At 43.3% G+C, this 24988-nt stretch overlaps 1 protein-coding gene across 7 annotated transcripts in view; it reads right to left on the bottom strand.

Moving 5' to 3' along the window:
* Window positions 1-24988, bottom strand: part of MTHFS (methenyltetrahydrofolate synthetase) — a 45423-nt gene that overhangs the window by 9495 nt on the left and 10940 nt on the right. For 6 of the 7 annotated variants that reach the window (XM_025215249.1, XM_006033449.3, XM_006033448.3 and 3 more), the window contains one exon: window positions 18414-18675. In XM_025215249.1, the coding sequence (XP_025071034.1) occupies window positions 18414-18675 (262 nt within the window). Of the gene's footprint in view, window positions 1-18413; window positions 18676-19957; window positions 19978-24988 lie in introns of those variants that run through there. The other variant, XM_025215248.1, reaches the window with a different exon arrangement.

Here is a 24988-nt window from a genome sequence, read left to right as displayed (position 1 = left end):
CTTTCCCTTCTTTGATTTTGAACTAACTGAGCCTACAAAGTAAAGGAAAAATCTGCTCATTCCAGGACCAAATTCTGTGCCCGTTGAAATCAACGGTGAAAAAGCAGCCTCACCATCCTGACCAGGAAACTGCTCCAGGGATGGTATGGATCACTTTCAGAGGAAACCATCTGTCTGCTCTCCAGGCTAAATGATGGGCAGGAAATGCAAATAGTTAAAGCAATCAATACTGATGACAAGCTGAAGGACCCACAGGTAGGAAACCCTGTGCTACACTCTTACAGGGCATTGTGTCTGGGACTCATGTCCTATAATGTATATTTTTACCCGTGGGAGAGGTGTTGTTTATGAACACCAGCATCCCAGGTATTGTTGTCTCCTGAATCTAATGAGCAAGGAGACAAAAAACATTACCCTTTGCTGCAATTGATAAGCAATTTGAAAAAAAGCCATTCATTCAGAACCAATTACCCTGACTTCTTCCAGTAATGCAAGTGATTACACAGACATAAACAATTATGTTTCTCAACTTTCCCCCAGCCAGTCTGCTGAAAAGCAGAAACCATCCCCTAAACAGAAAGAAAATTCTTCTCCAATAACTCATGTGAGCTCTTGTGGTACAGCGCTAAAAAATCAATACCAGAATCTCAGCATGAATCCTTGCTGCCCTGGAAATGGCAAGCAGTAAAATACAAAGGGGCAGGTCCTCAACTGCGCTAAATCAGCCCCAGCTCCACTGATTCTACTTGGCTGAAGCGACATAACAAACCACGGGTGAAATATAACAAACAAGTTACTTGCACAGTTTCCGGAAAAAAATCAATTGGGTCTTTTATCTTCTATCATAGGTTTGTTTGTTTTTTTAAGCAACTTTCCTTACCAACTTTTCTAGAGCGCTTCCTAGCATGGTACCCTTATGGCCGTAAATACATTCATGTGATGGGATTAAAACTCATATTTGATTGCACAGAAAAAACCCAAGCTCATTTTAAATGATGGTTATTTAATTTCCTTTCCCTGCAGATGAGTGATATTGTAATTGTTTTTAATTGTGCAGGATTCAAAGCACCTTGGCAGGGGTTATTTATTGTGTTAATAATCATGGTAATTATTCCAGCTATGAATGCACATTTGTTTCTTAGGTATGAAGTCCCAAGAGACACCTATGTTTTACCCAGCACGTGCCAATAAGGAACATAAGCTCAAAATCAGAACTGTTAAATATCAAAACCTTGACTGAGCTCACTAAAGCTGTGTGGGAACCCATTTAATAAAGGCATCCATCCAATGCCCATTGAAGTCAATAGGAGTCTTCCATTGAACTCAGTTGGCTTTAGATCAGGTCTTTAAGCACCTGCTGAAGTCCCATTTTCTTTAATAGGACTTAAGCATATGTTTAGATGCTTTGTTGAATTGGGGCCTAACTGAGCAAGAAGTGCTAGATGACCTAATGCCTCCTGCTGCTCTTTGTAAGGCCCAACTGTTGTGCATGCTGTTCTGGTCTGTGTTCTCCCCATCAGTTCATTGGCATTTTATTTATTGACAAAGCTAAGCAGCATATTGGGTTCCAGAGTCCTGAAAGTCGTAATCACTCCAGCTCCACATCTCCCTAAAGCCCACTGCACTGTAGGTGGGAGAGTTTCTTGGAGGTGGGGTGGGGAAGAACAGCCTGGATCTTGTGTGCAGAACCACTGTATTACTGCTTACTGATGCTAGTACAACTTCAGACCAGAGTTCCTACCATGACGCTCAGGCCCCACTCCTTGTGCAGCTAGGGATGGCAGGGGTTCATATCACATGGGATCTATAGTCCTTTACCCCAGCTTTCTTTTTTTTATTGGACCAACTGTGCCCCTGAGATCTCTGAAACAGCTGGGCTCCAAATCATACAAGGCATGCTCCCTGGAGGCCCTATCTCCTTCCCCCACAATGGAATTACATTGATTCCAGTACAGGCAAGACCCTGCCCAAGAGCTGGTGAAGTCATGCATTTACATTGTCACTAAGCAGTAGTATTCAATAAGAACCCAATGGAATATTATGCCTTTATACATTCAGGTCCCCCAAGGGTTTATTCATCCAATGCAATGACTTGGAGTGAGTTAAATATCTTTTGTTATTACTTCAATAAAATATTTTGCAGAAAGCGGGATACTCAGCAGAATCTACAAACTGGCACTGAGCAACTCAGCTTTTATCCGTCTACTCATCCATGTCAATGCTTTGTGTCAGCATGAAACATTTGTCTTCACAACTCATGCTTGCCCTTTTAAACTATGGCTTAATAAAATATTTATTCCTCTCCCGGCGATGCTGCGTGATCACCATCAGTCATTCAGATTTAAAGCAAATGAGTGGCAATACTTTGCCTGTTAATAAAGCCTCAACTAATAATAACACACTTTGTTCAGCTTCTGTTCCATTATGCTAAGATCAAGTTAACATCCTCACTCCATTTTGTATTCTGTTTAAAAAAAAATCTTGTTAATTTTGTGCTGATAGAGGTGAGAGATTTCCAGCCCTGATTGGAGAAAAGCACAATACATGTCAGCACTGCTCAGACATTCCTAATCAACCCTACCAGTAAATGCCCTTTTATTCGGGATAGGGAATTTTGGTGGTGTCAGGTTCAGACCGGGGGTTAAAACTCTCATTCTTTCATGTGTGAAAAGACTGAATTAGGGGTTTGGCTTAAACTATCATGCTCATTTCACTTATGATTTCAGCTATGTGAGAATTCAGGTCCAATGTTTCTCGTGTCTCACTGTGAACCTGCAGAATGTCAAGGCTGGTAGAAATATAAACTGGAAGATTATTTTTTTATCCTTCTAGCATTATTAATACAATGCACCATGGAAGACCAGCCTTCCTCACTCACTGCCAACCAGAACATAACAGAAAGTGTTGCTTAGGAATGTTCTGCTTATTTGCCTTAATATTTCTTTCTTCCTCTGACAGGTGAGTTATTTGTTCCTGCAGTCTATAATCCTGAGCAGAGATGTTAGAACAGCTTGATCAGGAAAACATTGGTAGTGACAGCTTTGTGGCTCCAAGGGTTTACACCTGGGGCAAAATGCAGTGCTAAACCAGCAAAGTACCTTGAAGGGTAACTCCAAAGCAGGCACGTCTACACAAGATGCTTAATGCACAGTAGACTGATTGACTGTGCATTGCAGAGTCACGGCAAAAACCGTGCTGTTACACTAACGTGCAGTAGTATTAGTCTGCTGTGCATTAACTGTCACTAAAAAAGCATGTGTTCACACTAATGTGGAGTAGGGCAGCCTACTGTGCATTTATTTAGTACTTCCTTTTGCAAGTACTAAATGTAATGCACAGTAGGCACGGCACATTAATGAACATGTCGATGTGCCTGGGGTGGAGGACAAACCTGTGTAACCACAGCCCTACAGCACATTGATACATTTTGTTAGATCAGCAAATGCTGACTACTAAATCTTCTGCTTTACAGGAACTTTTGCCTGGACATTTTGAAGGGCTGATGCTGGGATTGTTATGACAAGCAGTTTAGGACCTTGTGCATGGGCTTTGTTAAGGCTTGATTAGTTATATTTGTAGTTCTGGTTAATCAAATTCTTATTTGAAAACGTACACCTTATGTGTGTGAGCATGCACCTTTATTGTTTCACCACCATTTTCCGTCTCTGCATTATTATTTGTTCATTTTTAAATCAATTAAAAGGATTCAATCAGAAGGTGGCAGATCTATGTAGCTTTGGGGATCATGCAGTGTTACTGTCAATATGTCTAATACGGCTGATCCACCCCTCCCTGACAATAGGTACCCAATAATAAAAATACAGCTGAATTGCCCATAAAATATAAACGAGTATGATGTAAGGCATTAATTGCTCCTCAAACTCCTAAACGTAACTGCTGTGAAAGAGTTAGTTCACAGGATGGAAAAAAGTGAGGGATATTTACATGCCAGGGTTTATTATGCATGTACAGTTGGCTTGTTTGCAGGTGACAGCACTGCTGCTGTACATGTCAGACATGTTTTATCATCACTATGGCTCTGAGAATTGCTGCTGCTTTGAGCACAATGGTTTCTTACAAACAAACCTTTTACAGGGGAGCCGCTTCAGAAAAGTTATCATCTTTGGACTTGCTACCCACATTCCCCTGATGGCTGATTTTTTTGAGACATTAGGCTGGAACATTTGATCTCTGTGTGTGATTGCAATGCCTAAGCGAGATTTTAATTACAGGACACAGCAAAAATGACACCAGTTCACACTAGTAAATCTATAGCATACTGACACCTGCCGGTGAAATCTCTTCACAGCACCTCAGAGAACAAATATGCTAGTTTGGAAAATCTCACTGTCATCCCCAGGGAACACGTTTGCATCACACATACACAAAGAAACTGCAGTCCGCACAAGCTGGAATAACTGAGCCGTGCCAACGCTGTGATAACCTTACATGGTGCAGCAGCTGCACTGCCATTCTGTGCTTGGGAGGTAAGGAGTCCTCCTCCAAGAGTCAAGGACTCTCCTAGCACCTAGGATAGATGAATAGAGATGTGCTGCAAATTAACAGGATCGCCACATGGCCTACCTCTCAGCAGAGAGAATGAGATTAAATGGGCTGAGAAAAAAGACCTTATTGCACTAGATATGGTCTAGTGCAATGGTCTCAAGTTGCAGCAAGGGAAGTTTAGGTTAGATATTAGGAAGAATTTTCTCACTAGGAGAGTAGTAAAACACCGGAACAGGTTACCCAGAGAGGTCGTGGAATCTCCATCCTTGGGGGTTTTCAAAACCTGGCTAGACAAAGCTTTGGCTGGGATGATCTAGTTGGGGCTGGTCCTGCTTTGAGCAGGAGATTAGACTAGATGACCTCCTGAGATCCCTTCCAAACCTAATTTTCTATGATTCTATGATTTAATGGTCTGTCTGTGACCAGGTTAGGATATGCCAGTGGCCAGAGTGGGCAAACATCCACTATTGTTACATGTATCATCCTCTTCTGGGGACAAAGAAGGATACAAGCTCTGCTCTCTGCTCCCTTTCCAAACTTTACATTTCCTCCAAAAACCACAATCAAAAGCAATATTTCATCAGAAAAGGGGTAAAGGGCAAATAACTCTGTTTAAATTGGCCTGATGAATAGCGGTACTGGCATGTTCACATTTCTCCTCTCTACTTTGACATAGGTCCCAGGCCATATTCTGGAACAGAAGCTAAAGTGCTATTTTCTTTTGAGAGACTCCAGTATTTAGGAAGCAGCACCAAGAAAATAACAGAGTTTCTGTTCACAATATTGTAAAATAAACCCTCTTGGGAATAAAACATTTCAGTGCCACTTGCAGTGAATCTGAAGTCTTTTACTATGCTCTTTTCACTTTCTTTAAACTTCAATTGATTGTGGAAGAAGTAATTTTTTTTAGCTGTCCTAACAAAGACATATGCCAGTGAAACACTTCAGAATGGTTACAAAATAAAGCAACCTTTTAAAGCCTTACAGAACTTTAGGGCTAGGGACAGAAACGACACATAAACCAGTATAAGTGATCAGAAGTCAATTCAAATCTGCAACATAAAAGAAGTTCAGCGCACATAAATTGCTTTTGGACATTCTGAAAGTGGTTTAAGATAAACCTGGATGGATGTAGCATCAGGCTTTACGCATCTATGTTAAATCAGTTTACTGAACTTCTGTCCCAGATCCCCGCTAGATTCAAGTTAACCCACAGTCCTCAGCATGCTTTGCACCTCTCCCACAAACCCCACTTCGCGAGATGGGCAGCTTAGCTTTGATCCAAGCTGTTTGCTCCAGCCCAGCAGGGAACTGTGCTCTAGCACTCCCCTGCTTCTGGCCTGGGCCACTTCAGGCATGTGGCTGCATTTTTAGAATCGAAGGTAAATGTCTGTTCACTTGCTTATCAGTTCTGTCTGTGCAGCTTAGACTAACCTGAGAAGACTGAACTGATTCAGCCTCGGGCTTTTTGATTGTCTGTACTTAGGTCTAACCTCTTTCATAGGCTAATATTCCAGAGGTATTTACTACATCAGTCTCACTGCAAAATACTTTTGGCTCAATTCAGTGTTAGAATTAAGTGATATGTAATTCACATTTTCACAGAAGGAATTCAGAAGATGAAGAAGTTTGAAAACATTACAAAAATAATTCCAGCAGGGAAAAAATTAGAGACTCAAGAAAATGTCCATATGGGAGGAGGAGGAGGAAAATATTGAAGGTTTAGTTTGCACAGGATACAACATGATAGCAGCATATGATGAAATTATATTATCATAAAGGAATAATGAGCGCTTTAGAGAAGGTCAACCAGTTTATCATATTTGCCCTCTCGGAATGGAACATGGGATGATACTCTAAGGCAGCAAATTTAAAACTATCAAGTAAAATATACGTTTGCTATAAAGCATACCAAATCAACCCATGGAACTCTTTGCCACCAGGTGATATTAACACAAGAGCTTAGTACAATTAAATATAACTAAATTAAGCGTTTAAAGGAATGATAAGCATAGGCAATGCATAGCGGGGAGGTATGGGAGGGCATGTGCCCCCCCGCCCCCCGAGAGTGCTGGTGCTCCCCCTGAGACTGAGTGCTCCAGCTGGTAGGGGGGCACAGAGAGCGCTCATGCCCCCCCTGAAATTGGTCCAACTGGCTGCTGGGGGACCCCCCCACCCCAGTTGTGTCCTGCTGATGCCTCCCAGACTCAGGAGGCACCAGTCACCCATGATGGTAAGAGCACTCATGGTTACTTAAAGCAAGAAAGGAAGAGCTTTGTCTTTCAGGGAATAAGCCACTTGTTGACTGATGAAGGGTTAGGAACACATTTCCCCTGTGGCTGCATTACTGCAGAGGTATGCTCTGTGCAGCTTCTTGGCAGGAAGCTCTGTGAGCGAGTCTCTGAAGCAGGAATTAGATGGACCACTAGCTCCACTCAGGGTGGCACTTCCTCTGGTATGAAGGAAACAGTATCTCTCCACCAGAGGGCTCACACTGGAATGTTAATGGCTCACTAGCACTGAATTTGCTCTTCTTATGCATATCACAATCCTACGGCTCATTGTCTTCAAGTAGAAGTTCATTCCAAACTTTAAATCATTTCATTAAAAAATAAATTACATTAAGAGCTAAGCCTTGATTTTCAATTTTGTTTCATGGCGTGGTCTCGGCTTTGCTTTTTTATGACCAGTGCAAAGAGATTTTAAATTATAATCTATTCCTTGACATATATTATACTGTAAGTTTTAATCAAGTCTCCCAGAGGGGAAGAAAATCTAATAGTGCCTTCAATCACTTTACAGTCTTGTTTGGAGCATTTTCTGTTTTTCCACTCTGCAGTGATATTTAATATCATTGCTTCTAACATATGCACATTCCATTTCTCTGGCAATCTGAACACATCTTATTTAAATCTGTTCCAGTAACCTCCAAGGTACTATAACTGCATCTTATCTCAAAATTATTCATATAATTCTATAAATCATTTTTCTACCTTCATATATTGATATAAAACAATTAATGGATCTGAAGTGACATATTAAGACATTTACTTTGCTCCCAGTTACAGTGCTTTCCCTTTTTATCATTTTCTATTTTTAAACCCCCTTACGTGCTTCGTATTTCAAAATCCTTGCATTTCCGGTGCATAGGTTGTTTGTTTGTTTTTTAAATTCAACATCTTACACTTTAGAAAAATGCCAGTTTTCATTTTCAACCTCAGCGTAATACAGTCAGGATAGATAACCATTCCACGTATCCCAGTGCTAAAAGGTCTCTATAATTTTAAGCTGCTAAAAATTCTCAGCTGATCTTAGCCCTCAAAGTTGTGAAAGTGGTGAGTGTGGCATCTTTAAAGTATAAATAAGTAGCAGGAGTGTAAAGGTGGCTAGAACAGAGCATTTGTGGCTAAAAATATTTCTGCAGGGCAGTTCCCAGTGGCAAAGTTTAAAATGGGGCTAATGATCCCTCAGCAATAATTTCAAAGTAGTTACAAATGGGTTGGTGCAATTGTAAATGAGAAGTATCCAGCCATTTTCCTTTCAATGGGGTCATAGTAACTAGTGTGCATAGCCCCAATATACCACCAATAAACTAAGTTTCCTGTGTCCTTCCAGCACAAATACATTATATATGTTACAAAATTGCCCAAACTGTTCTAGGACTTCTAAAGATAAAGGTGCAGCCCAACCCTGAAGGTCTTAAAAGAAAAATAAAACAAAGACAAAGGACTGGCAAAAGACAGGATGACAAAAATGCAATGTAAAAGGCAAGAATGTATCTTGGTACTTTCATAGTCTGTCTGCTTTTTGTATGTTGTTGTATATTTATTAGCTAGCAAATTGCTTGTAAGCATTTTGTGGATACAATATTAATTTTGCAATTATTAGTTATAGAGGTGTACTGATGCATCGGTCCAGTATCGGATTGGCACTGATATAAAGAAAACTGGCTGTATTGGAAATCAGCCCCATGCAACCAATAATTTGTCCAATAAATGCTTGTGCATACGCGCAGGCACAGTGCAGCACACAGGCAGTGAGGAGCACAGCCAGGCAGCATGGAGAGCTGCGTGCAGCTGGGAAGTCCATTGTGCTGGAAGGGGAGGGAGAAGGGAAGGGGTATGGCAGGGCAGATCAACGCCCCCCACGGTGAGGAAGTAGATCAGGGGCAGACACTGCCTTGCCAAGGCAGGGTGCGGGATGGAGTCATCACTCATCCAGGGAGTGCCGGGGGTGTTGATCTGCCTCCCCATGTCCCTTCCCTCCACCCTCCCCTTCCACCACAATGGACTTACCAGCTTCTTGCAGCTGTATCAGAAATCGGATCGGTATCAGCCAATATGCCTCCTTAAATATCAGCTATCAGTATCGGCCCCCAAAATCACTATCGGTGCACCCCTAATTAGGTAATGAGTCATTCAAGTTGCCAGTACAGAGAATTCTGAAATTTTTGGACCTAATTATTGAATAATAATATGCATTTATGATTAAGAATCCATTCTTAATTTACTAAATAACTATTGAGATAAAGTATGTATTAAAATAGATACACATCCCTATATATATATATATATATATATACACACACAGGTATTTACAGGAATATAGTTATAGTATGTTATAATGGGATACTGATAGACAGACAAACAGATGTGCATAGCATATACAGCTGTCTACTGCAGTGATTCTCAACCAGGGTGCCACAGTGGATAACCCAGATAAACCCAGAGACTGCAAACAGGAATCCATAGTGTTAAACACATTCTGACCTGTTGTGGTCTTTCTGAGTTCTTTGCAACAGAAGAATTGTGCTAGTATTTTTGGCATTCAAAAAATGAGAGAGAAAAAGTTAAAAGCTGATATTTTCCGAGGGGTGCTTGGAGTCTAACATGGTTGAGAACTACTGGTCAAGAGACACAGTGTGTAAAGTATAGAGAAGGCTGATGATACTGACTATTCTTCACACTGCTCAGCACTTCTCATCAGCAGACCCTATGGATTTCTAGTTGCTTCTAAGTTTGCCAACTTTATCTGAATTGTTATTGGACAATTTTATCTGAATAGGCTGAAATTTTTCATGCCAGGTGTCTGCCTCAGGCTGACTTTTAATTTTTTTTGGTGGAGTTCACTTGTTTCCCAGAATAAGAATAGGGGGGGAATTGTTTTTTTCCTTTGGAAAGATCTAGTGCCTCAGTGCTTTGGAGCAGAGACTTAATACGACAAGAGGGTGGCCTTTGTGTCAGGGATGTGCCTTTGCCATCTTCATTAAAACCGACCTAAAATTGGCCAAGTTATAAAGCTTGGAAAAACTGTAGTTTGCATAGACTCAATAGACACTTGTTCATATTTAATTATGAAAATCTCTGAAGATCCCAGTGATCATGCTTGAGCTTTTCACGGCTTCCAGCACCCCACCCAGGCTCTGCAGGTGCTGTTCCTAACAGAACAACCGAGCACCCAGACCAGACTACCAAGCTTAAAAGGGCTCTCCGCAATGGCTGTTTCTAACTTCTATGGGATAGTGATCTCAACAACAGGGGACTTGGCCTGCCTAGGCAAGGAGACAGAGTGTAATGAGGAATGAAACCCAAGATTCCCAAATCTCACCATTCCTCTGCACCAGCAAACACCTGTTCACATTTGTGGAAAGCTCAGACACTAGAGATGAATAGCACAGAAAAGCCCATAAGGATCAGTGTGCACTGAATACAGCCTTGGGCTGCACACTGAACAATGAGGAGAAAAAAAAACTCAATAGCTGCTACTAAAGTAAACATCAGCCAACCTAGGTGATGAATGAGGCAGAGGTCCTATGGACAAAAGTGTACATGATCACATCAACAGACATGCAAACACACAAGGTGGCTACACTTGAATGCTGGCATCTCTTAGCTTGAATGTTTTATACATACACACAGAAATCCAGGGTCCACAGATGACATAGGCACCCACAATTCCCATTGATTTTCAGTGAGAGCCAAATGCCTAATTGTCCTTTGTATATTTAAACTCTCCCTCAAGTGAATCATTTAAAACATATCTATAATGTATGATGCCTACCTCAACTATCAGTCTGTCTGTGTTTGTTTATGACCATTCAAGATTAATGTCTAGGAGCCAAGATATTGAAGTAACATCCCTAAGTCCATATTCAGCCACAAGCCTGACTTTGAAGAGTATAAAGAAGCCATAGGCTCCTATTGAGATCAATGGAAAAATATTGAAAATAAAACACCATAAGACACAAGCTTAAGATGAAATAAAATGCACATGGTTTATGACATACCAAATCCCAGGTTCAAATTAAATGCAGGCTAATGTGTGTGTGTGTGTGTGTGTATAAAAATATATATATAAAATCTGACGTGCAAGTCTTCAAAAAAGGTGCATACAAATTTAAACATATCCAGTGATATCAACACTGATAAGGGTTCTTAAGTCATACTGGATGCATCTACATGTTCATTAATAAGCCGTAATTAAGGTACATTTGGTACCTGTAATTACATGTACTACCTAAATGTGCCATTATCAGCGTTACTACACATTAGCACCAGTACATGCTTTTTTGGTGATGCTAATGCACAGCAGTATTAATCTACTGTGCATTAGTACTGCAGACTAGTATTAGTCTACCACAGTAGACTAATACTGCTGTGCATTAGCATAGGTTTTGCCCACTGCGTTAATACATAGTAGAATTAGTCTACTACGCTCGAAGCATCTCATGTAGATGCACCCACTGACAATAATAACAACTTATCTTTTATCTAGCAATTTTCATCCTTAAATCTCACAGCACATTTACAATGGCAGGTGTAACAGGGAACCCAAACCCTGTTACCTTTGCACAGCAGAGGGAGACAAGAAAGGAGAAGACCCCTCCCAAGAGTCAAACTTCTGAGACTTGTAGGGAAAAAAGGATGCTCCCAGGTGGGGGAAGACAGCAGATTATAGGCTAGCTGTATGCAAGACCCATAAACTGCAAGTGCATATGGTGAAGCTAGCTGCCTAGTAACAGGACAATAGGGCAGAGCCCTGGTTAGACAGCAAGGACACTACTACAGTTTAGCCCGAGAAATAACAGTAAGCTTCTCTGGAGGCTAAAGGGATATACCTATGGCCAATTAGGAGAGCACCTGGCTAGAAGAGGAGGAGCCCAGGGAATATAAGCCTGGGCCCCTGAAGCAGAGAGGCAGTACAGCCCCGAACTCTGCAGGAAGAGGAGCTCCTGACAGCTCAGGCTGGTGGGGGAGTGGGAGCTGCAGGCTGTGGCAGGTACTCCAAGGGCTGAGAGAGTCAGAGAGCTGGGAGGTGGCTTGGCAGTGGTATGACAACTCAGAGGAGGGACTTTGAGACTTGGAGTTTAAAGCAGTTGCTTGCATTTTTTGTTTTAGTTTTATACCAGAGAACTGGAAGTGGCTGTAGAGGTGGAGAAGGCCACAAGCAGGGTACTGGGCAGGCACCCTCCATGGAGGCCTAGAGATCCAGGGCCCGAAATAATGAACCTGAGCCGTAGGGTCTCAGCCAGAGAAAGAGGGGCTGAACTTGAAAAGGCTGAAGCTCAAACACGGGGTGGGGCCTGAGGGGCCCCGTGTTGATTCTGGGTAGAGAATGAGAAAGAGTCCCTACAAAGGGGCAAATGGGGAACCACCAGCAAGGTGTGGGCTAGCTAGGGACTGGCTAGGAGGCCATGATAATAGTTCTAGGGTACCCAGAAAAGGACTATCCTTGTCTCAAGGGCAGCCTCCCTGTAAACACACACTGGTTACCATCAAAATTATGGCAGGCGAGAAGTAGGAGGTGGAATAGACTGGGTAGTACCAACAAAAAAAGGCATAGACGGAAGTCTAGACCCATCACAGTGGGTAAGTAACATTATGCCAATTTACAGAGAAGGAAAAACAAAGCAGAGGAATCAAGTCACATTCCCTAGTTTCCACAGAATATCAGTGGCAAAATGGAATAGAATTGTGTCTCATCACTCCCAGTCCAGGGCTTAATTCACTGGACTACACTAAAACACAAGGACATGAAACTGATAAGGAAACATTCTTTTGTCCTTTGCCACCTGAATGTCTATATACAAGAGCTTTTGCTTTATCCAGTTTATTCCTTCCAAAGACATGAAACGGATTTCTACCATGGGCTGCTGTTCAGCCAGTCGCTGTAATCCAGATGAACTTTAAGCAAAATTAATAGTTAGAGCAAGTAACACATAGAGTAATGTCTCCCTTCAGTGCATATTTTACACATGGTGGTTAGAGATTTGCACATATAAATTGGGATGTATTGGGAAGAGATTATACTCCTGGATTGTTCCAAAAAAGAGCATGGAAAATGTCAGTGCAGATACAGCTCAAAGTCTTTGTACTAACATGGAATAGGTCTGACTGGAAATGGACCGAGTCACGCATTGTACGCATGTGCTTACCACAAAGAATGAGCTTTTTCACATGTCCTCATTATGTTGCTTAGTATTTACAATGGCCAAGACAGCAACACTTCAAGTGACAAATAGATAGTGTCATTCATACGTGGTAAAGAGGATGAAAGACTTCCACCAGAGAAACTGCTATGATCTATGTCAATAATGTGTGTAATACATTGTGCTGTCAAGATGCAAATAGAACAATACTGATTTTACAATGGGCCTTAATAACGGAAGTATCTCTATCTACAATATATAACCTGTAAACTATACCCAAGAACTATGAACACTGCACACAGAATAGATATGAAGCCATCCTTCACAGGAACCAGACTTGTAAGAAGGAAAAATTTTTTTATAGATCATCTAGACCTGAGTTTTTGGACATGTAAAATGGATGTAGTCAGTGATAACATAACTTATTTATGTACCTGCAGGGTATTTCTTGGAAATTACATCACAATGTATGCAAGCAATGGGAACATTGCTACTATAACATCATGTTAGCTATCCATAACAATGTAAATGCCTTGGATCACCACAGTATTTGATAAAATTATGGAGATAAATGATTCATACATGCATAATTCCAACAAGGAGGATATGGGTGGCAGCAAAGCAGCCTGTGTTCTAGCCAATGTACTGAAGATCGAAAAATATGGCAACAGCATTTTACAGAAGCACTGTCCTTGTTTCTGCTGCGAGTGGTCTGTCTGGTTTGTGTTTCATCAGCATCAGAGTCTAAATGCCCTTACCAGACTTCCAAAAGTTATTCAGAGAAAGAGGAAGGGTGTCTGTCCTTCCAGCCTATGAATAGGAGAACCACTGAATCATCTGAAGATGTCACACACGCATAGAAATATAGTCCCATGGAGGTCAAGTTTAAGAAGGTTGAGGAAAAAGTCCTCTGCTAGGAGCAATGTGTATATCCGTTGCTATTAAAGTTGGTTGGAAAATGAGGAACAATTTCTTTCAGTTCAATTCATCAAAATACTGAAACTTGAAAAAACAAGTACCCAGCTCCATTCTACTACCTCAGTGTTACTTTAAATGTGAGGCAGGAGATTCATGTGAAAAAACATCTTGGATCTCTGCCCCTGCCATATTGCAAGTCTTCCTTGACAGGCTCCTTCTACAAGGGCTGCAGTGGTTCTTGTGTAGCCCCCTTTCTAGCTAAATTTCACCCAAGATTTTCCTGTCTTCCCTTTCTGTTGTCTGATAGAGGCCTGTTAAATGCCGCTAACTGTATCTCATCATGCATCGTGTAGCTTGTCCCAAGTGGCTGAACTATGCTGAATTAATAGAACTTTGGCAATTTTAAGGGTCACTATCAGAAGTCCCTAAATCTGCTGATGTATAAAATGGTAATTCATTAGACACACTTTAGGGAAGCAAGTAACAGTTGAATAGTTCCATGTAGATTTCAGGCTTCAGCATCCAAACTATTGTTTGAGATAGCATATAGGCTGATCCATTGTACCCATTTCATCTGTCCACTCCTATCCCACAGTAAGAGCAACTACGCTACTGTGACTTAACCCTGAGTGGGGACATATATAACTCACTTATACCAGCATAACTGAGTTTACAGGGGGAAAAAAGTAGTAGACAGATGATAAAAAACCACAAACCACAAGGTTACTTCTCCCAAACGGATGAAGAATTGCCCCTGAAAGAATCAGGAGTAAAACTTGACTGGTTCAAGTTACATTGATTCTAGAGGCCTGTTAAATACCATTAGCTATATTGTGTGCAGCTACCACAAAATGGCTACATTTCTGTCTGTGTATCATCCCATTGTAATTCATACTAGCATAGAAAACTTATGTAAAGCACACTGGGGTATGTGTTCATTCAAGATAAGCAACACTGGTTTAAATTCTACTTAGTGCGGACCATGAGCAGACAAAGGATTCAGATAGAATCATAAAAAATTAGGGTTGAAAGTGACCTCAGGGGGTCAGCTAGTCCAAACCCCTGCCCAAAGTAGGACCATCCCCAACTGGATCATCCCAGCCAAGGCTTTGTTGAGCCAGGTCTTAAAAACCTCCAAGGATGGAGATTCCACCTCTCTAGGTAACCCATTCCAGTGCTTCACCACCCTCCTAGTGAGAAAGTTTTTACTAGTATCTAACCTAAACTTCCCCTGCTGCAACTTGAGACCATTGCTCCTTGTTCTGCCATCTGTCACCACTAACAACAGTGTAGCTCCATCCTCTGTTGAAACCACCCTTCAGGTAGTTAGAGGCTGCTATCAAATCCCCTCTCAGTCTTCTCTTCTGCAGATTAAATAAGCCCAGTTCCCTCAGCCTCTCCTCATAAATCATGTGCCCTAGCCCTCTAACCATTTTTGTTGCCCTCCGTTGGACTCTCTCCAACTTGTCCACATCCTTTCTGTAGTGAAGGACCCAAAACTGGACACAGTTCTCCAGATGTGGCCTCACCAGTGCTGAATAGAGGGGAATAATTACTTCCCCCCAATCTGCTGGCAACTTTCATAGTTTCTAGGGTCGGAAGGGACCTGAACAGATCATAAAGTCTGGCCCCCTGCCCTGGGCAGGAACAAGTGCTGGGATCATAATACACCAGCCAGATATGTATCCAACCTCCTCTTGAAGACCCCCAAGCTAGGGGAAAGGACCACCTTCCTTGGGAGCCCATTTCAGAGCCTGGCAGCCCTAACTGTAAAGTAATGCCTTCTGATATCAAGCCTGAACTTACTCTCAACCAATCTGTGGACATTATTCCTTGTTATCCCAGGTGGTGCTCGGGGGAACAGAGCCTCGCCTATTTTCTGCTGGTCCCCCATGATGAGTTTATAGATGGCCACCAGATCCCCTCTCAGTCTTCTCTTGTGGAGGCCGAATAGATTCAGGCCCTTTAGTCTATCTTCGTAAGGCCTGCCCTGCTGCCCCCTGATCATGCGAGTGGCCCTCCTCTGGACCCTCTCAAGGTTAGCCACATCCCTCTTGAAGTGCGGCACCCAGAACTGGACGCAGTACTCCAACTGTGGCCTGACCAGCGCCACATAGAGGGGGAGGATCACCTCCCTGGACCTGATTGTGACGCATTTGTAGATGCACAACAAGGTGCGGTTAGCCTTACTGACCGCTTCCTAGCATTGGCGGCTCATGTCCATCCTGGAGTCAACAATGTCTCCAAGATCCCTTTCACCCACTGTGTTGTTGAGAAGGGTGTTCCCCAGCCTCTAGGTATGTTGCAGGTTCCTTCTCCCTAGATGCAGCACCTTGTACTTGTCTGTGTTGAATTCCATCCTATTCTCATCCACCCACCTCCGTAACCTGTCTAGATCTAGTTGGATTCTGCCCCTACGCTCCAGTGTGCCCACTTCTCCCCACATCTGTGTGTCATCAGCGAATTTGGACAGCGTACTTTCCACGCCAACCTCCAAGTCTCTGATAAAGATCTTGAATAGCACAGGCCCGAGGACCGAGACCTGGGGAACTCCACTGCCCACATCCCTCCAGGTCAAAAACGACCCATTTACCACCACTCTCTGGGTGCAACCATCAAACCAATTTGCTACCCATCTGACTGTGTAGGCATCAATACCACAGTCACCTAGTTTTTTTACAAGTGTGGGGTGAGAAACAGTGTCAAAGGCCTTCTTGAATTCCAGATAGACTACATCCACCTCAACACCTGCACCCAAGGACTTTGTGACCTGGTTGTAAAAGGAAATAAAGTTAGTCAGGCAGGACCTGTCCACAATGAACCCACATTGGTTGGCCCTGAGCATTACCTCCCATGCTGGGCCCCCACAGATGTGCTCCTTGATAATTTTCTCAAAGATCTTCCTAAGGACTGAGGTAAGACTAACTGGCCTAGAGTTACCCAGGTCCTCCTTTTTCCCCTTCTTGTAAATGACCCTTTTCCTCTGGGACCTGGCCAGGGCATCACAAGCGCTCATACAGCTGTGCCAGGGGCCCTGCTACGACCTCCACCAATTCCCTCAGTACCCTTGAATGAAGAGCATCCGGATCTGCTGATTTAAACACTCTAGCCCCTCCAGAAGTTCCCCAACTAGATTGTCCCTGACCCTAGGCATGGCGCTGTGTCCCCTGAGCCTGTCTGTAATTCTAGTGGGGGAGCTGTCCTGGTCCCTGCTCAGAAATATGGAGGCAAAGAACTCGTTGAAGAGATCTGCTTTTTCCTTTGCTGCGATCACCAGATTGCCAAGCCTGTCCTTAGTGGCCCCACGTTACCTGGTGCCTTCTTCTTACTCCCTATATATTTGAAAAAGGACTTCATTATCCCTAATTCTGGTCACCAGCCCTAGTTCCGTCTCTGCCTTGGCCTTCCCAACCTCCTCCCTACAATCACGAGCAACAAAGGTGTAATCCTCCTTGGTGATAGCCCCTTGTTTCCACTGATTGTATGCCACCTTTTTTGCTTATAGGCCCTCCTGGATGCCTTTACTGAGCCAAGGGGGCTTTTTAGCACTCTTGCCCCCTTTGGTTCGTGTTGGGACTGACTCCCTCTGAGCTCGGAGGATTGTCTCTTTAAGGAACAACCACCCATCCTAGACTCCCATCTCACTGAGTCTCCGAGTCCCCAATGTCTCTCTTACTAATTTCCTTAGCTTATCTTAGTTTCCTACTAATGCAACCCAGTATGCTGTTAGTCTTCTTGGCAATAAGGTCACACTGTTAACTCATATCCAGCTTATTGTCCACTGTAACTCCAAGTGGACCCCCAGCCTAGCCATTCTGTCCCCAACCTGTACCGGTGCATGGGATTCTTCTGTCTTAAGAGCAGGACTTTGCACTTGTCCTTGTTGAACCTCATGAGATTTCTTCAATCTAATTTTTTCAAATCCTCCAATTTGCTAAGACACTCTGAATCCTAGCCCTACCTTCCAGCATACGTCAATAAATGAACATCAGTAAAACAACATAGTTTTTCATGTGTCCAGTCCCTAGATGAGCATAGCTCGAACTCAGATTCTGAGCATGAGTTGAGCGTTTTTTTTTAATGAATACTCTTTAAAAAAATCTGTGAATACTCTGTGAAGATGTCCACTAGAATAGTTAAAGAAAACAAACACAGAAGGAACATGAACACAGGAAAAGCAGGTATGTTTAGATTTATAAGCAAGCAGAGATCAGGTTGAGGAGCTGGTTTTGATTTAGAAGGATAACTGGGAGTAAAATTAGCACTGGCTAGAATTGTATATTGACATCTAAAAGTGACTTTAACACCTTCTTATGAAAAGCCAGAAGCATAAGACTGGTGTTTTAATCACTGAGATTTATCCATGGAGAACAATTTGTAGGATCTAGGATTCTAAAATCACTCTCATTTATACGTATGGACACCACCCTGAAAGTCCTACAACTTTCAGAACCAGAAACCAGTTTGCCTTTGTCTTTAGCTAACCTCCACTGATCACCAAATTACTCTTGCTCAATGAAATTAATTGTTGGACTAAGGTTAGCAAGAAGAAAACACTCACCCCTGGACAAAGCTTCTTCCCGTATGTCATCATCACTGGGTTGGAGGATATTCCAGGATGTCACAGGAAGTGAAGAAATTTCTTCAACTGATGCCAACTTTAGCATATCCATGTGGTTGCTCTGGGGCTTGTACTGTGGAATGAAACACTCTTTGCCTTGCTTAAAAATGTCCTTAATGATGTCTTCTGTCTGGATTTCATCTTGCATGCTCAGGAAGACTGCAATTCTTTGGGACTCTTTGTACTTGGGATGACCAATCACCTACACAAAAAAATTACTGCAGTCAGTTTATGAAAACTGAATAAATACCTCAATCTCAATGAAAGGCTTGGAAATCTAAACTCTGTCTAATGTTTCACCCCTGGTAAATTTGTGCTATTGTGTTCCACTAGCAGTAAAATCAACGTAGATGATACTTTGTACTCTTGTTTATAAACCATATTAGTATCATTGAGGATATAGCAACATAGCTCTGGAGCAGCATTTAAGTGTTAACTCTCAGGTGGAACATTCCTCTCTGCTTGAGATTCCTTACACACTTACAAGCATTCTCAGAGGACCAACACTGCTGTAGAAGGGGGGTTAAAGGGAGAAACTGCTAGTCCTGGGAAGTCCTTATTCATCTTTATCGGCTTTTCTCAACCTGTGGGTCACGACCCAAAAGTGGGTAGCAAGAATATATGAAAGGGTCGGGAACAAACTTGAAAAATGGATTCTCCTTTAAAGGAGAAAAATGTGGGAAATCATAACTTTTCCCTTGCAGACTGGCAGAGTTCCAGCCTGCAAGGGGTTGCTTGGGGCCGCCCATGCCCTACACACACCCCACCCTGCCCCACTCACCCACCCCCTGCACTGGGGACCTGGGGGCAGGGACCAGCAGGTTGGGAGTAAGGGGCACTGGGTCAGGACTGGCCATTGATGTTTACAAATGGGTCTTGGTACAAAAAAGGTTGAGAACCACTGGTCTTTATCACACCCTGCATCACACACCTGGGCCTTGGCAGGTGGAGAAGTATGTCAATTATTATAACTCAAGAAGGAAAAAAAGCTAGCTAAAGCTTTCCTTTAGGAACAGAATTTGAAGGTTGAAGCCCTTTTCAAGGACCTGTGCTTCCTTAGCCTGACCTGACCTTTCTGTAAGAATCTGAGGTCCCAGGTTTTCTCTCTCCCTTTCTGCTGATAAGAAAGTCTTACTGCTGCCCTCTCCAAGCTAACCTAGGGACTTGCCTTACTCTTTTTTTGGCATCTTAGAGGCCCTGTGCCTCTTACCAGTCCTCTGCCCACATACACACAGATTATTCATAACAGGCGTACAACATTTCCTGCACAAGGAAGGAAAGTACCTCGTTATGATTTTACAGAAGTACTGACTATTCCTCACTCCAGCCCTCACCACCCTCAAATGCATAGGCCTTTTGATGTGTTATTCCAAAATGTGGGCTAAAGCCCACCAAGTAAAGCTATAAGCCCCCTTGATTGGGGGGGCCACTAAGGGCATATCACTGATTACTTGGGATAACTAAAAGACAACATAGGGACAGACCCCCAAATGCAGAGTCTGAAGGATGCATCTGTGACTCAGGACAAACAGGACCCACAGAATAGATCTTTCTCACGGGTTTGGTGGGAAGTTAGAATTGAAACTTGAAGCTTTCATCCCATTTTCTCCATGGTGTTCTCAGGTTGGGGCATAAGTATCTGACTACTGGAACTTGTCCTGGTATATCCAAAAATAAAATGACTGTATGGCCTGTAAGCATTCAAAACTCAAAATGTAAGAGCAAGGTTCACTAAAAAAATATTTGGAAACTTGTGAAATAATGCAGTCCTTGTGATTCAGAACAGTTCCTGAAAACTATACAGAAATTTCCAAAGAGGAAAAACGTTGGCCTTTGTCATAGCTATTATTGCAGAATCAAGGCGTGCAAACAGCATGACTTCAGTCATGAGCACAGACATTGAGCCATCCAGAAGCTAATTAAATACTAGTAGGGAGGTAAACCCAGTGCAGCTACTCCAAGTTGAATTAAGATGTTTTCAAGATAGGAATTTACCAGTAAATTTCCTCTCGTCTCAGTTGCAACTGTTTATAACTGTTGGGCAGTCAAGTTTTCATCCTTTAATTACTTAACATGTTTTCTTGACACTTTCAAGCATTTCTCTGAGGCTTGCTACGCTATCTCCTAACAATATTTATTATTTATTTTTTACATTTATATCCTGCCCTATCCAAAAGGCTGAGAGCATCTTACAATAAATCAGCAATCCACAGATAAGAAATAACAGATTTCCCAAAGCTTCAGAATTCAAACCTGAACTCCTACTCCTCTGCCTAACTGCCTACATAAGCAAACCCTCCAGCAACTCTCAACTAGGCTTGTGCGAGTCGGTAGCAATCCAATCCAGCTGCTTCAGATGGCCGCGATCCAACCCGGAGCTCTGGACTGAGTTTCTGCCTCAATCTAGCAGAAGTGGCTCCGAAGCTTCGGAACCGCCTCGGAGATCCGGTCATAGGGTATAATGGGGAATCAATCAAATATCAATAACTTTGTTTTTTGTCCAATTTAGATGAAACTTGCAGGGATGGTAGCCTCTGCTGAGAGCATGAAACCTGCCAAGTTTCAAGAAGATCAGTGCAGGGGTTTGGGGGAAACTGCACCTTAGGCTGCGGACAAGCAAAACTCGTGCCATGGGTGACACTGTGCATGTTAAGGTGCAGCGGGATGACAGCTGCAGGGATGGTGGCCCCTGCTGAGGCCACGACGCCTGCCAGCTGTCGAGGAGATTGGTGCAGGGGGGTTGTGGGGCCCTGCACCCCTAGCTGCTGACAGGCAAAACTGTGCCAAGACTGTGTCTGTGTTGGGGCAGATGATTGTCTGTATAGATGCTTTCCTCTCCTTAGCCTGGTTTTGTAGGTGCTAATTGATACTCATTAAGTCATTATATAGTAGCTAGGTCCTGTGTATTGAGCAGGTCCCCGAGTCCCTGGTCCCTGAGTGAATCATGATTGATTGGTAACTGGTAACACAGTAGCTCAGCAGCCCGGCCTGCAGCAGTGTGTCCCTCCCCGCCCCAAGCCAGACACAGTCAGTCCCACAAGCATCCATGGCATGAGTTTTGCTCGTCCGCAGCTTGAGGGGCAGTTTCCTCCAAACACCTGCACTGATCTTCTTGAAATGTGGCAGGCTTTGTGGCCTCAGCAAGAGCTACCACCCCTGCAGTTTTCACCCCACTATGTTGTAATGCCTAGATGTGACAGGAGTTTTGCTTTCAAGAATGTGGGGTGCTGTTCCCCCCCAAACCTCTGCACTGATCTTCTTGAAACTTGGCAGGCGTCATCCTCTCTGCAGAGTCTACCACTCCTGAAAAATTCATCCAAATCGGACACAAAACAAAGTTATAGATATTTTATTGTTTCCCCATTATACTCTATGGCCGGATCTCCGAGGCAGCTCTGAAGCTCTTGGGAAGTCCGAACCGCTTCAGGAAGCCGAACGAGGCCAGCGATTCAACCCGGATGTGATGCTTTGGACCCCAAAGCTTCCAAAGCTTCTCCGGATCCAAAGCCTCACACAGCCCTACTCTCAACCATCCTTCCCAACCACTATTTACATCCAGATAGAAGAAAGCTCTTCCTATTTCTGCAGGGGTTTGGGTTGAGTTTCTCCCACTCCTGCCACTCCTGCCCACCTACTACGCTTCTACCTCACTCCCACAGGAGATCCCTCCACCCTCCCCCAATGTCCCTTTCAAGCATGTATATCCAGTTCCTATAGAGAGGATCTGGCTGTCCCAAAAGAACATATAATACAATGTAGTTAGTTATTTCTGCCCCAGTCTAGAGAGGTCTGAATTCAGTTAACTGCTATCACATTTTTTTGCAAATATTTAGGCCCCTGATCTCACAAACACTCAGCCACATACATAGCCCCTTGGGTTACTCAGAGAAGTAAAAAGATGGCTAGTTATGTTAGTGTAAAGACTGGAAAGGCGGCATGGTAGGGTGACACAGTCAAAACTAACTGATTCAGAGGCATGAGCTTTTGTAGCCAAGAACCTATTTTGTCAGATACCAGGAATGGATTTATCCCTGACAAGTCCATTCCTAGCATCTGACGAAACAAGCTGTTGCCTACAAAGCTCTGAACCAGTGAGTTTAAGGTGCCACTCTGCCCTACTTTCTGTCTCTTAGAAGTAAAATTAAATGCTTACATGCTTGCAGGATTGAAACTTCAATCAATGTCCATAGTATGCTGTGAACTAGCCAATTGTTCCCTATCTTCCTTATATAGCTTTTTTGCTTTTTTTTTTTTTTTTTAAGGTGGCAATGTTCAAAAGCATTCAGTGTTGGCTTAAATCTGCTTCCACTGACAACAATGGGTATTTTACTAATGAGTTCAACAGAAGCAAAGGTAGGTCAGTGCCGAGTGCTTCTGAAGACTCCATCCTGCATGAGAGTGCTCTTCATTGAACTGGCAAGGAATAACGTCTGTGTCTCCAGAGGATAGAGGGCACTATACTACTCCAAGATTCAAAGGTTGTGTGCTCAATTCCTGAGGTTCACAAAAAATGTATATTTCCATTACGTTAAATATTAGAAGAATAGTATGTCAATAGAGGAAGATTTACTTCCATTGTGCCTGCTTGGACATGATAGACATCTACAATCCCTTAAGATTGTGAACATCCCATCCCAGAAATGGCTACACCAAGATGCTAAACAAATTCTCTAAAGTGCTTTGAGATCTTTTGCAAAGTAATCTATAAAACAATGTAAATCATCCAGAAGTCCCTAGCACAAAGAGGGAGACAGTTCTATTACAGGCAGGGACTTGAAAAGTTTATTAAAACCAAAAAAATACAACTCTGTAATTCATTCATGCACTGGGCATTTGAAAAGTATGTTTTATTAGCACGCTGTGTCTTATATAGTTAAATGCTGCAAGACGTGCTTTCAAATTATAAGAACAATGTGAGAAATATAATTGGGGAATGAAAATATGCTAAAATACATGGAAATATATGACAAATGACACAAGCCCTTTCAGTACAATTCAGCATTGCTAAATAAATATCCTTAGAGACAGCCAGTGAGGCGACAGCTTTATAAAATGTTCACACTGGAACCTGCTACCACGTGCACTCTGGCCTACTGCATTTCCTTTCAACCTTGGACCCTGCTGTTGTTTACAAAGTCACTCCTGCTTTGGTTTTCCCCAGTCCCCCACCATTGACAGAACTGCTCAAAGGAGCCATGTCAGGTATGTTTGCAGTATCAAAGGACTTTAAACCCACCCCTAGTTTATATGTAACAGTTCAGAGGCTGATGACAGGCCTGTCTCAGCAGGAATTAAATGTGTACATTTAGAACGTGCTCCAAGGAGATAAAATGCTCCACTTTAATTCCTCCAGCAGCCCAGAACGCACAGTGCTCAGCCCTTCCCATTCCTCTGCTCTGTGGAAACCCTCCTAAACCCTGCTGCCCAAAGCAGCAAGGCAACACCCCCTCCCATCCTCAGGGATGTAACCCTGACCACCCAGGTTCAGCTCACCAGTTTGCTGCTTGCTCTAGCACCTCCGTGCAAACAACAGCAGCAATCAATCCTACTACCGCCACTGCGCTGGGTCTCTGCTCTGCACCGGCATGGCATGCAGTGAGCCCACTGGATCTCAACCCTGCCTCAGTGTGATATATGAGCTCGCTGGGTCTCAGCTCTGCCTGGACATGAGTACTAACCACCCCCCACCCCATCCCAATCCATATTCAGTGAAATGCATACAAGGTTCTTAACTTTTTTTTATTTTTCCATTCCTTTCTCTACTCTTCCCCCACCCACTTCAGCTTCAAACAGGCTTTTTCTCAAGGCTTTTCCCCTCCCAAGCCACAGCTCCCACGCTGGTTTCGTTCCACCTCTGAGCCACATGCCACCCCTTCCTCCACATCCCAGCGACACACCACCCATCCTGCGCCTTTGAGCTACAGGCCACCCCCGGCTCTGCCTCAGAGCCGCATGCCCCTTTCTGCACATCCTGGCTACATGCCCCCTCCTGCACCTCAGAGCTACATGGAGCTGGACCGTTCTCAGTGGTGGCCGATGACAGGACAAGGAGCAATGGTCTTGAGCTGCAGCAAGGGATGCTTAGGTTAGATATTAGGAAACACTTTCTCAGGAGGAGGGCAGTAAAACTCAGGAGCAGGTTACCCATAGGGCTACCAACTCTGAATGTACTCTGGGAGGTTGCAGCACGCAACACAACACAGCATCACAACGTGCAAGCACACAGCCACGTTCGTGTTGTGCATCTCAGTTACGGATTACGGTGCGTCGTCTTTCCGTCACAAAGGCAAACGCATGTTACTGTGACATTTTAAAAATCCGCAGGACAACGTTTAATATGTATTTGAATGAATGAGCCCTAGCCCAGCCGTTCCCAAACTCTGACAGACTGTGCACCACCACATTAAAATGACACAACCTTAAGTGTACCACCAGCACATTCTTCAGCTCAACCTTAAAGACCACCAGCAAATTTCTGTCATATAAAGTAATCAGGGCTGTCCCTGCGGGGGGGG

The sequence above is a fragment of the Alligator sinensis genome, unplaced genomic scaffold (genome assembly GCF_000455745.1).
Source record: "Alligator sinensis unplaced genomic scaffold, ASM45574v1 scaffold1318_3, whole genome shotgun sequence".
NCBI lineage: Eukaryota > Metazoa > Chordata > Crocodylia > Alligatoridae > Alligator > Alligator sinensis.
The sequence above is the reverse complement of the archived record's forward strand: the minus strand, read 5'-3'. Positions and strand labels throughout refer to the sequence as shown.